The 15,916-nt window shown below is 45.0% G+C and overlaps 1 protein-coding gene across 4 annotated transcripts in view; it reads right to left on the bottom strand.

Moving 5' to 3' along the window:
• The window catches only part of FXN (frataxin), a 70,821-nt gene extending 59,697 nt beyond the window's left edge, over nt 1-11,124 (bottom strand). For 3 of the 4 annotated variants that reach the window (XR_011649386.1, XM_058301705.2, XM_058301704.1), the window contains exons 1-2: nt 10,927-11,122; nt 2,393-2,490 (exon numbers count right to left, since the gene is read on the bottom strand). Coding sequence is in view for 2 of the 4 variants with exons in the window: in XM_058301705.2 (XP_058157688.1) it covers nt 2,393-2,490; nt 10,927-11,094 (266 nt within the window). In the remaining 2 variants the exon portion in view is untranslated. Of the gene's footprint in view, nt 1-2,392; nt 2,491-10,926 lie in introns of all 4 variants that reach the window. The other variant, XR_011649387.1, reaches the window with a different exon arrangement.
• Between the last annotated feature and the right edge of the window lie 4,792 nt (nt 11,125-15,916).

Consider the following 15,916-nt stretch of genomic DNA (forward strand, 5'->3'; position numbering starts at 1 on the left):
AGGAGTGCCTTGCCACGCAAGGGTAACTCCCGCGTGGGGGAGACCCACGCGCAAGGAGTGCGCCCGTGAGGAGAGCCGCCCAGCGCGAAAGAAAGTGCAGCCTGCCCAGGAATGGCGCTGCCCACACTTCCCATGCCGCTGACGACAACAGAAGCGGACAAAGAAACAAGATCCAGCAAGCAGACACCAAGAACAAACAACCAGGGGAGGGGGGGGAAATTAAATAAATAAATCTTAAAAAAAAAAAAAAAGTGATAAGCCATTCCTTGACCTGACAGAGAGGACCACGTGACACCTGGAAATCTTGGACTTTGAGGGGGATGCAGTGACTACATGGGCCTTTGCTTGACTTCCTTGGGGCAGGGGGTAAATGTATCTGTGGGTAGAAGAAGGGCACACACAGGTAACAGTTGGCAGAGGGGTAGACTGTAGCAGAGCCTGATGGCTTTCCACCGGAATCTACTGCTCCCCTTCTCCCAGGGCACACACAGGACTATGATGGTCATGTGACAAAGTTTTCCCCACTGGAATGGGAGGGAACAGGTGCCACTTTCAGGACTTTAAAAGAGCAGGTGGGGGGAAGTAGATGTGGTTCAACTGATAGAGCATCTGCCTATCATACAGGAGGTCCAGGGTTCGATACCCAGGGCCTCCTGGCCTGTGTGGTAAGCTGGCCCAGGCACAGTGCTACCGTGTGCAAGGGGTGCGGTGCCATGCAGGGCTGTCCTCCATGTAGGGCTGCCCCATGTGCAAGGAGTGCGCCCCACAAGGAGAGCCACCCCATGCAAAAAAGGCATAGCCCACCTAGGAGTGGCACTGCACACATGGAGAGCTGACACAGCAAGATGACGCAACAAAAAGAGAGACAGATTCCTGGTGCCGCCTGAAAAGAATGCAAGCAGACAAAGAAGAACACACAGCGAATCGACCCAGAGCAGACAACGGGGGCAGGAAGGGGAGAGAAATAAATGAAAAAATAAATATATATATTAAAGAAAGGGCAGTTGGGGAAGTGGTTGTGGCTCAAGCAGCAGGGCTCTTGCCTACCACACAGGATGTCCTTGGTTTGGTTCCCGGTGCCTCCTGGAGAGGATGAGCAGGACAGTGTGCTGACAAGATGGGCTGGTGCAGACAGCTGATGCAACAAGACAACACAACCAAGAGACACAGTGAGGAAACACAATGATAGACACAACAAATGGGTAGCGGAGGTGGCACAAGTGATTGGGCACCTCCCTCCCATGTGGGAGGCCCCAGGTTTGGTTCTCATATCCTTCTAAAAAGAAGACAAGCAGACAGTGAGTGCAAACAAAAAGGCCGGGGTAGGCGGGCAGAAACAGATAACAATGAATCTTTGGAAAAAGAAGAGCAGGTAGGGGAAGCAGAAGTGGCTCAAGCAGTTGGGAGTCTCCCTCCCACATAGGATGTCCTGGGTTTGGTTCCCAGTGCCTCCTTAAAAAAAAAAAAAAGATGAGCAACAACAGACAGACACAGAGGGCAGACAGTAAGCATAAACAACAAGGGGGTGGGGTGAGAAATAAATAATAAAATAAATCTTAGGGGGAAAAAAAGAGCAGGTGGAAGGGAGCGGACATGGCTTAAGCAGTTGAGTGCCTGCTTCCTACATGGGAGGTCCCAAGTTTGGTTCCCGGTGCCTCCTAAACACAGAAAAATGAATAACAAGCAAACAAATGTAAAAACCAACTCGGGAGAAAATATGGCTCCGTGGTTGAGTGTCACCTTCCTATAAATGAGGTCCCAGGTTCAACACCCAGCCCTGGTACCTCAAAAAAAAAAAAAAAAAAAGAGCAGGTAGTTCTTCCTGTCCCTTTCTGGACAGGGTGACCTGACCTCAATCATGCTGAGGACATTGGGCCTTGACAGGTAAGGGCTGAGCTGGAAGTAGCTTGGTTCCCTGAATTATTTCATGGAGGAACACCCACCCTGGACTGTTTGGAGAGGGGGAAATAAACCACTACTGGTTTGAGCCATTACATTTTTGGGTCTATTTGTTAAAGAAGTTTAGCTTCCCTAAGTACTAGTATACTGAAGAGAATAATAACAATAATAACAAAACTCTGGAGTCCAAAAGGATGGGTTAAATAAATTATGGTACATTTGTATAATTTAATACTATGTCATCAAAAATAATGGAGTTGATAGTGAGATGGAAAGATGCCTATAATTGCTGTTGCTAAGGGAGAAAACAGGTTCTATAGAAGATGGTCTTTTTTATTTTTTGTAAAAAAGAGCAAGAAAAAAGGAAAAAGAAAATTATATACTGTAAACGATCTATAAAGTATGTGTATGTGTACATGTTTGTGTATTTAGAGAGAGAGAGAGAGAGGGAGAAGGGAAGAAGAGATCTCTGCTATGGAAGGTAATTTCTTACCCTGGATCACCCAAAGTTCCCATTTTCTTCAAATTCATCAAATGGACACTTTGCTTTTTGACATTCAGAATCTGGTCGAGGCAGCGGAGGTTCAAGTCCTAAAAGCCAAAGTTAAGAACATTACTACTTTTCAGTATATTACAATTCCTTAATGCACAGTTTAAATATCACTAGTTCAACAGTGGAGAGTAATCATGTTAAAGTTTTTCAGGAATATTTTTAGGAATATATTTTTCTTGTTTTTGTGTGTTGTCTTCTCTGGGTCTCTCTCTTTCAGCTAGTGCTGTTTATTATGGTAGCCACAAACCACATGTAGCTATTTAAGAGTAAATTCATTAAAGCAAAATTAAACAAAAAAATTTAGTCCTTGGTTGTACTAGCAAGGTTTAAAGTGCTCCTCATCTAAGGACGTTCTGCTGGGCAGTGCTGCTCTAAGTTGCCCAGGTTGTGTGGCAGTTAGTTAGCCACAGGGGAGTCAGTGAAGCACCAGCAGTGCTCCTAGAATTTGGCTAAAAAAAGCAACCAAAAATGGTAGGAGGCAGAAGTCCAAAATGTGAAAGAATGACTCTGACTGCTATCTGACAGATCTTCTTAACATGATCTGCAGGAGGTGATGAGACCTGTTTTGTTTTGTTTCTTTTAATTTTTATTGTGGTTATATATATATATGATATAAATATATCATAAAATTTCCCATCTTTACTAGTTTTAAGTGTACAATTCATTGACATTAATTACATTCACAATGTTACAAGTTTTTCAACACCCCAAACAGCAATTCCATATCTATGAAAGACTTGTTTTTCTCATTAAGTAACTATCAGAGCCCAGGGGCCTCGCTTGGAGGATATGGGCTCTGAGTGGAAAACTGCCAGCTCTGCCATGTGGAGCCTGCTGAAGAGATGGGTGAGATAACTGTACAGGAGTGAGTTGGGAGCCCAGAAGGAAAAGTCAAGTACAGTTGAATGGAGATAGACAGGGATGATGATGGGTGGGGGTGGAGGAGGCTGGAGGGAGAGGGGCGGCCACAGGGTCTTGTGAAGAAACTCAGCTGGACTTCAGGCTGGAAGACACTGAAGGGTGTTAAGATGCTGGTGTTAACATTTCCATCTTCCAAAAGGCATTTTGGTTGCTATAAAGAGTAGTCAGAGGACATGAGGTACTGCTCTTGAGGCACCGGCAAGCTCAGAAAAGAGAAGGCAGAGGGCACTTGGCTGAGGAGTGAGCAGACAAGAAAAAATGGGGGCAGAGAGTGCAGACTGTGTTTACAAAAAGTTGGCTCTGGAAGAGAAGTGAGGGAGTGGCCATAACCATAATTATAGTCCCTGCACATAAGAGTGCTCACTTTCCTTGGCACTGCTCTGTCTGTAAATTAACTCATTCAGTTTTCCTAGGAGCCCTGTGAAGGAATGACTTGTATTCTCTATATTTTAGAGATGAGGAAACCAAGGCTTTGAGAGGCTAAGTAATATGCCCAAAGTCATACAGACTCTAAGTAGTGGGGCTGGGATTTGAACCCAAGCTGTCTGGCTCCAAGGGAGAGTCATACACCTGGAAATCAGAAGAGGGTTCAAAAGATGGAGGGTAAGGTGTTTTGAGAGTAAGTATTGGGTTTACCTCAGGGAGTTTCCCTTCCCTCCAGGATCCTGGCCTAGTTGTCTTTCTGATACCTCTACACAGCTGTTTTCTCTTGTTTGGTTTTGTTTTTGCTTTTTAATTTTATATAGCTTTGATGGTTGTTCTTGGTGGAAGGTTTGGTTGAATGCAAGCTACTTACTCAAAGGTTAAAGCAAAAGTCTATTCAGTTGTTTTTGGTTATATCCTTGTTTCTTATCTCTTCCTACCATACTAGCATTTTTTTGGGCAAAATGATTCATCTTTTGGAGCCTCAGTTTCCTCATCAGAAGGCAGGGTATCACAGTAACCTCCTGGTAGACTGGTTATGAGGACAGAACAAGAGAACAAGAACCTGGCAATATATGCCCTGAGAGTGTTTAACTCATTTGTTTTTAAACATATCAGCAAAAGCATGGAGACACAGGAGATCAGAGGGGCAAAACTCGGCCCTTGCCCAGGGGAGCAGCTAAGGGAGGGAGGCAGGCGGAGCTCACTGTGGTGAGGTGGGTGTAGCAGTGTGATATTATTGATGAATTCCAAAAGAAATATTGGATTATGTTTGTAAACTGGTCTTTTGTCCTCTGGGCATATTAGTGTGTTGGATTCAGAGGTTTCACTTTTACTTGATTAAATAATGATTACGGCTCTGATTGGAGCACATGGGTGGGCAGGGACTCACAGAGAAAACTATAGGGCAGAGCGGAGGAGTTAGTTGGAATTTTGATGTTAGAGTTCTAATGCTGGGGAGTTTTAATCCTGGGGCCCGGGAAGTAAGCACACAGAGAAGCAGATATGTGAGGAAGGTGAGAAGTCTCCATTAAACACAGGCAGAGGCTTCAGGGAGAGACAGAGCCGTTCGCCTTATATTTTACATCTGGCCTTGTGGAGAAAGCAGAGCAGCTGAGCCCAAAGAGAAATGAGCCCCAGGAAGGGAGGAACCTAGGAAGCCTGAACCCTGGCAGACATCGGCAGGCATCTTGCTCCAACATGTGGCAACAGACTTTGGTGAGGGAAGTAACTTAGGCTTTATGGCCTGGTAACTATAAGCTCCTACCCCAAATAAATACTCTTTATAAAAACCAACTGATTTCTGGTATTTTGTACCAGCACCCCTTTGGCTGACTAATACAGTGGGCATTTCTACTGTACCCCTGAAGCCATCCATTGGTCACCCCTCCTTTGATTTCAGGTCACCGAGGAGTCCTGGACAACACATATGTGGTAGGTTTGCCTAGTTTGAGTCTCTGGCACAGGGCTAGGCTTATCGGATGCATATGAGGAAATACTAGATAGTTTCTAGGCCTAAGGTTCCAGGCTCAGGCTCTGGAACCTGATGACCTGATTAGCACTCACCCAGCTAAAGGGGTGCTGATGCAAAGTATAAGAAATCTGTTGGCATTTACAAAGGGCATTTATTTGGGGTAGAAGCTTATAGTCCCAAGGCCATAAAGTGTTAAGTTACTTCCCTCACCAAAGTCTGTTCCCATGAGTTGGAGCAAAATGGCTGCCAGTCTCTGCAAGGGTTCAGTCTTCTTCTTCTTCCTCCTAAGGCTCTGTGGGCCCAGCTCCTTCTGTTCTCAACTGTAGGTTAGCCTAAGCTTGTCTCTCTCCCTGGGGGTCTCTTCTTTCTGGACTCAGCTGCTCTGCTCTTTTAAGGTTAGTTGTAGAATATCAGGCTCATTCTCTTTCCTGGGCCTCTGCCATGTCTAATGGAGCCTTCTCTCTTTCCTCACTTATCTGCTTCTCTGTGTATTTACTTCTGTCTGAGTATCTGCCCACCAAGGGGGCAGGGACTCAATATCCTACTGACGTGGCCAAATCAAAGCCCCAATCTTAATTTAATCAAGTAAAGGTGAAACCTGTGAATCTAATACAATCTAATATGCCCAGAAGAACATACCAGTTTACAAACATAATTTAATATCTATTTCAGGAATTTATAAACAATGCCAAACTGCTACACATGGCAAGATCCAGGCTGTGTGGCCAGCTTTCATCCTGAAACGTCCCCTCATTGCCCTGGGTCCTGTCATACTACAACACTTGAAGGGCGACTCAGGTCTCATCCATTGCTGGAGAAGAGTTACAGTATCATTCACATCTTTTATTGTCTTATTTATCTTCTGTCCAGATGTTCTATCCATTATTGAAAGGGTGAGTCTCTTGTAAACAGAATGTAGTTGGGTCATGCTTTTTTTTTTAATCCATTATGTCACTCTCTGCCTTTTGACTGGAAAATGTAATCATTCACATGTAATGTAACTACCATTAATGCAGGTCTTCTGCCATTTTGCTGGTTGGTTTTTGCTAAATCATACTTCTTTTTTTGTTCCTCAATTCTTCCATTATTGCCCACTTCACATTTATTTTATTTTTAAATTTTTGTAGTGAATCATTTTGAGTCTCTTCTCATTTTATTTATTTATTTATTTCCCCCCTCCCCAGTTGTCTGTTCTCTGTGTACATTCGCTGTGTGTTCTTCTGTGTCCACCTCTATTGTTGTATTGTTGTCAGCAGCACCAGGAATCTGTGTCTATCCTTGTTGCATCATCTTGGTGCGTCAGCTCTCTGTGTATGCGGCCACCACTCCTGGGCAGGCTGAACTTTCTTTCGCACTGGGCGGCTCTCTTTACAGGGTGCACTCCTTGCGCGTAGGCCAGCTCTACGTGGGTCAAGGAGGCCCTGGGTTTGAACCATGGACCTTCCATGTGGTTGACAGACGCCATATCCATTGGGCCAAGTCTGCTTCCCTCATTTCCTTCTGTGTATATTTTTCAGATATTTTCTTTGTGGTTACAGTGGAGCTTAAATTTAATACCTAAAGCTATGACAATCACATTTGATTCGATACCAATGTAACTTCAATAGCATACACAATGTTCCCATACCCCTCTGTCCACCCACCTTTTTGCTGTGACTTGGCACAAGTTACGTCCTTATATACTATGTATCTAAAACCATAGATTTATCATTACTTTTTATGCATGTGCATTTTAGATCCTATGAGAAGTAAAAAGTGCTGTTACATATTAAAAATACAAGACAATAGTACTGGCATTAACAATTACCTGTGTGGCTAATTTTACCGGGGATCTTAATTTTTTTATGCTGCTTCACGTAACTACATCCAGTATTCTTTCCTTTCAATCTGAAGAACTCCATTTAGCAATGATTGTAAGGTAGGCCTAATGGTGACAAATTCTTTCTGTTTTGCTTATCTGGAAAGTGTCTTTATCTCACTCTCATGTTTGAAAGATAGTCTTGCTGGAAATAATATTCTTGGTTGGCAATTATTTTCTTTTAGCATTTTAAATATTTCACCCCACTGCCTTCTTTTACAATTTTTTTAAAGCTTTATTTCAATTACAAAAATTAAATGACAAAAGGCAGCCTAGCAAATTATGGATGCATTACTGTAGCAGTGTGATATACCTGATAGATTCCAAAAAGAAATATTGGATTATGCTTTAATATGATCTGTACCTGGGCATGATTGAGTTAAGATTAGGGCATTGAGTCGCCAACCCTTGGTGGGTGGGGACTCACAGATATAAGGCATGGTGAAGAAAAGAGCTGAGGGCTCTTAATGTTGGAATTTTGATGTCGGAGTTTGATGCTGAAGACTTAAGAGGGAGCCTTGGAAAGTAAACACATAGAGGAAAGAGAAGCAAGCCTCAGGAAGAGAGAAACCCTGAGCCTAGGAAAAAGAAGCCTGAGGAAGGGAGGAACCCAGGAAGCCTGAACCCTCAAAGACGTCAGCAGTCATCTTGCTCCAACACGTGTGAGGGAAGTAACTTATGCTTTATGGCCTGTTATCTGTAAGCTCCTACCCCAAATAAATACCCTTTATAAAAATCAACCAATTCTGGTATTTTGCATCAGCAGCCTTTTGGCTGATTAATACACTAGGTTACATAAACTTATTGTTAAATTTAATGTCTCTTCTTATAAATATATATATATTTTTAAAGATTTATTTATTTATTTCTCTCCCTTTCCCCTCTCCCCCAGTTGTCTGCTCTCTGTGTCCATTCGCTGAATTCTTCTGTGACCGCTTCTATCCTTATCAGGGGCACCAGGAATCTGTGTTTCTTTTTGTTACATCATCTTGTGGTGTCAGCTCTTCGTGTGTGCAGCACCATTCTTGGGCAGGCTGCACTTTTTTTTTGCGCTGGGCGGTTCTCCTTACGGGGAACACTCCTTGCACATGGGGCTCCCCTACGCGGGGGACACCCCTGTGTGGCATGGCACTCCTTGCACACATCAGCACTGAGCATGAGCCAGCTCCACATGGGTCAAGGAGGCCTAGGGTTTGAACCACAGACCTCCCATGTGGTAGGCGGATATACTATCCATTGGGCCAAGTCTGCTTCCCTATATTTTTTAATGTAACATTTTTTTGTGATCTATGTATCTTTAAAAAAAGACAATTGAATAAAAATTTAAAATTTTAAAAAATAAGTCTAGCAAAATAAGTTACAAAAATAAAAAATTAATGTCACTCACCGTTTATGATTTAAATAATTTAAAACACTGCTATTAGATGTATACACATTTAGTATTCTTATGATCACTTCATGAAATGACTATTTAGTATTATTACAAGTGCCTCTTCATCCCTGAGAATACCCCTTGTTAAAAATGTGTTTAATATATTTCTGGTGGGAATGTAAAATGGAACACTTTAGAAATCAGTCTGGCAGTTTCTTAAGAGTAAACATTCACCTACATTGTGACACTATGAAATGAACATTGTGCACATGAATGATCACTGTAGCTTTATCACAAAAAATTGGAGGGGAATGGTTATAGCTCAGTGGTGGAGCACATGCTTCACATGTACAAGGTCATGAGTTCAATCCCCTGTACCTCCTAAAAACAAAAAAAAAATTGGAGACAACCCAAATGGCGACTAACAGATGACTGTATAAACAAAATGCGGTATAACAACACAATATTACACAGCAATAAAAAGGATTATTCATGCATGCAACATGGTTGAGTCTCAAATAGCTATGCAGTTTGAAAAAAACTAGACAGAGTAAATGCCTATGATTTCATGTATATAAAATTTCAGAAAAGGCAAACCAGTTTGTCACAGCTAATCCATGGTTTCATAGGGATGAGGGCTGGGGAGAGCAGGGATAAGAGGATTATAAAGGGACATGAGGTAGCTTTTGGTAATGAATATGTTCATCATGATATGATGGTGATGGCTTCACAGGTGTTTGTGTGTATCAAAACAATGTTCATGTTTATTATGTGCAGTTTATTGCATGAAAATTATACATCAGTAATACTTTAAAATAAATGGTTTAATAAAAATGTTTAAAAATAAATGGTTCCATGTAAAAAAAAATTTAAAGTCACCTGCTTCTTTTTACTTTTTTAATGTAGCTACTGAAAAATTTATAATTTGTATTTGACTTGAATTCTATTTCTGTTGTTTGGCTGGATAGAGAAAATAGGATGGGAGAAGCCCCCAAAACGAACTTAGATCCTGCAAATTTTGGAGCCTTAGGGATCAACCTGATGACAGTCAAGTTCTTTAAATAAATTAAATAGGATGGTGGTTGCCACTGTCATCCAGCCAACTCCCCAAGGACATGAGGTGTGCAAGGGAGGTTAAAAACAGGTGATTCTGTCTGGAAAAAGAGAGGTCCAACAGGTGACCCAATCACCCAGCCATCTTCCAAGGACCCTAAATTCAATATGTGTCCAAAGTCTACCTCCTGGGTGCCGGCCCTTCAGAAGGCACTTTTCAGTCAACAGTTCTTAATAGCCACTGGTCACCACCCCAAAGACCACCACATCTTGTCACCCTCCTGAATAAAAAACTGCTCATACAGGCAGGAGTCAAATCACAAGCCCAGGAAGGTGTGAGAGTCCCACAGTTAAATGATACTTTTTCTAGAGAGGCGCGGGAAATCGAATTTCTCTCTCAAACTTTGAGTGTTGGCAATTAATCCCAAAGTGTATTCAAACATGGTGTGACCTTCATATGATTCTTTCACTGTCACCCACAATATACAGCCTTTATACCGGCTACTCAGAAGTGATTCCCAGCCTCCTTCCCTGCCTTTGCCCAAGCAGTTCCCTCCCCTTGGAACGCCCTCCAGTACTCTCTTGGCATCTTCAAGACCCTGATCAAGACATATCATGACCCCCTTGTGAAGTCTTCCTCAACCCACAGACATTCTTAGGAGGAAAGTCCTGGAGTAATCAGTAATCTGCACACCCCCAAGAGAAGAGTTAAACGTTACATACGTTAATCCAATTTGTCCTTGCACTAACTGATAACGGGTGTTGCCCTTTCTTATCTCCTCTTTACAGAAAGGATATCTCATTGTTTCAGGTGGTTCCCCGAGGTCTCACAGCTCGGGTGACTCCAGGAGTCAGAAGCTGGAAGGCAGACACTGCCATTTCTCAAAAGCCTGAGTCGTGCTGCTATAGCTGCTCGCCTTGGCAGGCCCGACATTTTCATGTCGCTTGAGGAAACGGTGGAAAAGCATTCCTAAGAGCCAAGGCTTGAAAAAACAATCTCACTAGTTTAATATATATATTACATATGTATATAACTAGCACTTAAATTTAAGGTCTCGCAGAGAGACAGAAGAGGCCAGCTTAGAGACAGCCAAGCGGGGTACAATATTTCTCATTTCATCAGAAAGCAGAGGCTCAGTGAAAATGTAATGCAGAGAAACACAGAAGCGTAGGGCTCGCACAGCGCAGCACCCAGCAGGAGCCGCACGTCGCGCCGCCGCCCCGCGCTCGGCCCCGCGCGCGTCGCCAGCCCCGCCCCCCGCCGCCCAGCGCGTCCCCGCCCCCTGCCGGCGCGCGGCCAGCGTGCCCGGCGTACGCGGCGCCCCGTCCCGCGGCGTGCGGCCCGGAGCCGCTTCCGCGGCGCGGCTACTTACGGCTCCGCTGGGCGCCCGGGTCGCGGCGGTGCCGGCGCGCAGCCCCCGGCGGCTGCAGAGCAAGGCGTGTTCCGCCGGCCGCTGGGCCGCGGCGCAGGCCTGGGCCGGGCCCGGGGGCGCCGCTCGGGGTAGAAGGCAGGCGGCTGCGTGGCGCCCGCGCGTCCACATGCTGCTCCCGGTCTGCTGTCCGCTCCGCCCTCTCGTACGAGGACGCCGGAGCGACACCTGGTGGCCACGGGCCGCAGGCGCCGCCGCCCGGCTCCCGCGCTCCTGTCTCCTCTGAGAGGGCTGTGGGGAAACGGGCAGAGGTTAGACCTCAGGAAGAACTTCCCAGCGTAGTACCATCCGTGCATTTAACAAAAATGAAAGGTCTGCTTTGTGCAAGGCACGGAGCTTACTCCATGGGCAACATAGTGACTCCGTAACTAATGTCATGTCCTCGGGGAGAGTTCAGTCACCTGTAGCTGCAGAAATTCTATACAGGAGGGACGTGGGAGCCTCAGTTGGCTGGGAATAGTATGGGACGGTTCCAGTTGCGGCATTTGAGAGCGAGGGGTTAGGAGCCTGACTGCCTTTTGTTAGGTTCGAAGTCAGCCTACCCACTTCCTAGCTGTGTGACCAGTAGGCAACTATGTTAAGTGTCTCATTGTAAAATGAGGCTACTTAAAGTTTCTACTTAATAGGATTGTTTTAAGGATAAAATGATTTTATGTAAAAGTTTTAAAGAAAGGGTCTGGTCCCTGTTAAATGCACAATAAATGTTAGTTATTGTTAAGAAATGTTTAAAGAAAATTTAAGTTGTCTTTACGAAGGAATGTGAACTGTGAAAGTTTTCTTCACAGTTTATGTATACTTTAGAAAAGGTCAATTGTTCATACCAGAGAATTATTTTATGCTGGGTAGGGGTGGGCAGAGAAGATGGAAGGGGGCTAAAGAAGGCTAAAGTTCTTCCAAAGCCATCTTGAGCTTTGTGAATAGTGGGGATAAGACACTTGTATAAATAAGTGTTTAAAAAAGGACACCAAACTGATTGGTGTCAGAGTTGGGTGAAATTATATGCAACTAGAGGTGGGAAGAATCACAGAAGTCTTCATGAAGAATTGGCATTTGCACAGGGCCTTGAAAATAGGGTAGAGGAGGTAGGGTCTGATTGTCTCGCAGAGAGGTGGTCCAGATGAGAGGCATTCTTCTGGGTTTAATTCATTCCAAACAGCAATTTAATGAGTACCTATTATATATTTGGCAAGTGTGCAGCACGTTCGATTGTCACAGCTGGCTGGAGGTGGGGGATATACAACTGGCATCTGGTGTGTAGAGCCCAGGGATGTTGCTAAATATCCTACAACACACAGGACAGTTCCCCACAACAAAGAACTAGCTGGTCTTGAATGTTAGTGGTGCTGAGGCTGAGAAGCCCTCATTGGAGCCACACAGGAAGAATCCTTTGGCAGCAAAAGGGGAGCGTTTTGCCTACCAGCCACGGCTCCAGATCCAGCCACAGTAACAGAGGTGAGCCCTTCATCTAATTGAATCTCTGAACTTCATTACATCCTTGGAGAGTTGTATTATCATAATCAATGTGGGAAGCAGACTTGGCCCAGTGGTTAGGGCGTCCTTTGTCTACCACATGGGAGGTCCGCGGTTCAAACTCGGCCTCCTTGACCCGTGTGGAGCTGGCCCACGCACTGTGCTGATGCGCGCAAGGAGTGCCGTGCCACACGGGTGTCCCCGAGCAGGGGAGCCCCACGTGCAAGGAGTGTGCCCCATAAGGAGAGCTGCTCAGTGCGAAAGAAAGTTCAGCCAGCCCAGGAATGGCGCCCCACACACGGAGAGCTGACACAACAAGATTGCAACAAAAAGAAACACAGATTCCAGTGCCACTGACAACAACAGAAGCGGACAAAGAAGATGCAGCAAATAGACTCAGAGAATAGACAACTGGGGTGGGGGGGTGGGAGGGGAGAAGGGGAGAGAAATAAATAAATCTTAAAAAAAAAAAAAAATCGATGTGCTTAGCAAGTTCCAGCAAAGAAAGGGCCCTGGTACATATCCCAGCTCCCTGCACAATTGACATCACTGTCCCGTCTTTTCATCTGAGCAGCAGACCAGAAAATACTATAGCTTCATAGGAATTGGGCCTTTTCAGTTCCTTTGTCAAAAGGAATCAGGCACACTTGGTGAAAAGATGGGTGCCATCGCTTGTGAGACACAGAGGTGGAGGGACCCAGTGGTACTAAACCAGCACCTGTCCCCCTCTCTTGGTTGCTTCAGCCCAAGGGCAGGTACTGGGTTAGGATCTGTAGCCAGACTCCAGTGCCTGTCAGGCTCGAGGTAGGAGTATTTTCCCCAGAACTCGCATTGCCTGCTGTCTATTAAGGAATTAGGTTTCCAAGAAGAGGTCCAGCCTTTGTATTGGCTCTGAGGGGGAACCTCTGGAATATGCTCAGCGATAGGAGTGTCTTTGTTTTTTATGGCAAGCACCTGATACTTGATGCTAAGGAGATAACTCAGGGTGGAGTCTGGCCACACAGAAGACCACCCATGTGATTAGAGGGTTAGGGCTTTGAGCCACACCAGCCTCCTCGGGGGGAGGGAGGCTGGAGATTATGTTTAACCAGCAGCTGTTGATTCAACTGATCATATCTACAGAATGAAACCCAAATAAAACCTCTGGGCATTAAAGGTTGGGAGAGCATCTCTGATGGTAGATCACATGGATGTGCTGGGCAGGGTGGCACGTTTGACTCCATGGGGAGAGGACATGGAAGCTTTCCATTTGGGGACCCTCCCAGACCTCATCCTATGCATCTCTTTTGGCTCCTCCTTATTGGTATTCTTTTTGCTACAATAAAACTATAATCATAAGTACAGTGCTCGCCTAACTTCTCTAAGTTGTTGTAGAGAATTCTTGAACCTGGGGGGGAGATGGAAACCTCTGAATTTGTAACCACTTGGTTAGCAGTGCAGTTCAAATGTGTGGCTGGTACCTGAAGTGAGGGCAGCCTTGTGGAAACTGTGCCCTTAACCTGTGAACCTGACCTAACTCCAGGTAGTGTCAGAATTGTATTGCACCTGCCCTCAGAATACTTTGATAGGACTTATTCTAAGGCAGTGATTCTCAAAGTGAGGTCTCTGGACCATCAGTATCAGCATCACCTGGGAACTAGTTAGAAATGCAAATTCTCAGGCCCTCCCCAGCCCTCCTAAATGAGCATCTCTGAGGGTAGCGCCCAGGGATCTGTGTTTTAACAAGCCCTCCAGGGCATTCCTGTGCATGCTAAAGTTTGAGAACCACTGATACAGGTAAGTCTTGAGCAAATTGTGATCTTTCAGAGTCTACAAATCGAAATCTAAAATGCGGATCTAACCATGGCACCCCTTTCACCACCATCAAGATAAATTTCAACTTTCTTAGTAGGACAAACTAAGTTTCATGCTATTCTAGCTCTCTAGCCATGCTCTTATCACTCCCTGCTGTGCAGCTCTCCACAGAGGAGAGGAGAGGATAGAGAAATTGAGCCATCACATATGAATTCTGTGCAGCTGGTTAGAAGGAAGGGAACCCTTTCCTATTTTGAGACACTGTCTGGGATTTCCACCAAACACTTTTTTTTTTTTTAATCCCCCACCCCTCGTGGCTTTTTTCCGTGCTGCCTGCTCTCTGCGCCCATTCAATGTGCGTTCTTCTGTGTCTGTATTTATTTATTTTATTTCTCCTCCCCCCATGAGGCTTGCTTGCTGTCTGCTCTCTGTGTCCATTCACTGTGTGCTCTTCTGTTTTTGCTTGTCTCCCTTTTTGGTTGTGTCACCTTGCTGAGTCAGCTTTCTGTGGCATTTGCGGGCTGGGCAGCTCTCTGCAGCGTGCAGGTGAACCTGCCTTCACAAGGAGGCCCCGGTGAACTCAGGGCCTCCCATATGGTAGACGGGAGCCCAACTGATTGAGCCACAGCTGCTTCCCTCCACCAAATACTTACATTTATATCTCATTGGTCAAAACTTTATCAAGTGACCTTACCCAGGCAATGTGTTCAACTGAAATGTGGGATCCTCCTATTAAAGAAGGGAAGAGTGGATACTGGGAGGCATCTCGACATTTTTGTCTCTCCTGACTTCTTGCCTTTGCCAGAACCAGCAATGCTTCTTTCCCCGCTGGGTTATTCCACATGCTGTACCCTAGCTTTTCTTCTCTTTGCCTGATATGGAAGTTAGAGTTTCCAAGGATGGCCACACTAATATTTATCCCATCTCACATGCTCTTTGGGACTTTGAAACTCTTCACATTCATAGATGGGATTTATTCCCCTCCCCTTGAATGTGGGTTGGGGGACTTGTGACTATTACACCCAAAGGGCACAGCAGAGGTGATGCTATGTGACTTCCGACACTAAATCATAAAGAGGAGGCAGCCTCCTCCCTTCTTCTTTTTGAGCTGCTTACTGTGGGGAAACCAACCCTCATATTTTACAATCATATTTTGAGGAAACACAAGCCCAAGCAGAGAGAGAGAGGAACTGAGGTCCCCAGCCAACAGCCAGTATCACCATACTAAACATGTAAGTGAGCCAGTCTTCAGATGATTCTAGCTCCAGCCTTTGAGTTGCACAGCTGAGCCCCAGACTTTGTGGAATAAAACAAGCTGTCCCTCCCATGCCCTCTGGATTCCAGGCCCCAGAATCTGTGAGCATAAAAAATGTTGTCATCATTTTAAGCTAGTATGCGTTGGGGCACGTGTTACATAATCACTACTAGAACATGTGGCTACTTGCTCCTCATCTTCTAGGACTCAACTCAGATGATGCCAGATGATAACGATGACCTTCTCCAGGAAACCAAACTTTGGTATTCCCATAAGTGTGTGCTTGGCACCCCCCTGTGCGATTCCACAGCCTGTGTGTTTTGTTTTTTTTTATTTATCTAACACCTACAACACATATTAGACACTATGAATGGATGGATGGATGGATGGATGGATGGAGTTCTTTGGTCTCCT

This window comes from Dasypus novemcinctus, chromosome 8 (assembly GCF_030445035.2).
Source record: "Dasypus novemcinctus isolate mDasNov1 chromosome 8, mDasNov1.1.hap2, whole genome shotgun sequence".
Classification (NCBI taxonomy): Eukaryota; Metazoa; Chordata; class Mammalia; order Cingulata; family Dasypodidae; genus Dasypus; species Dasypus novemcinctus.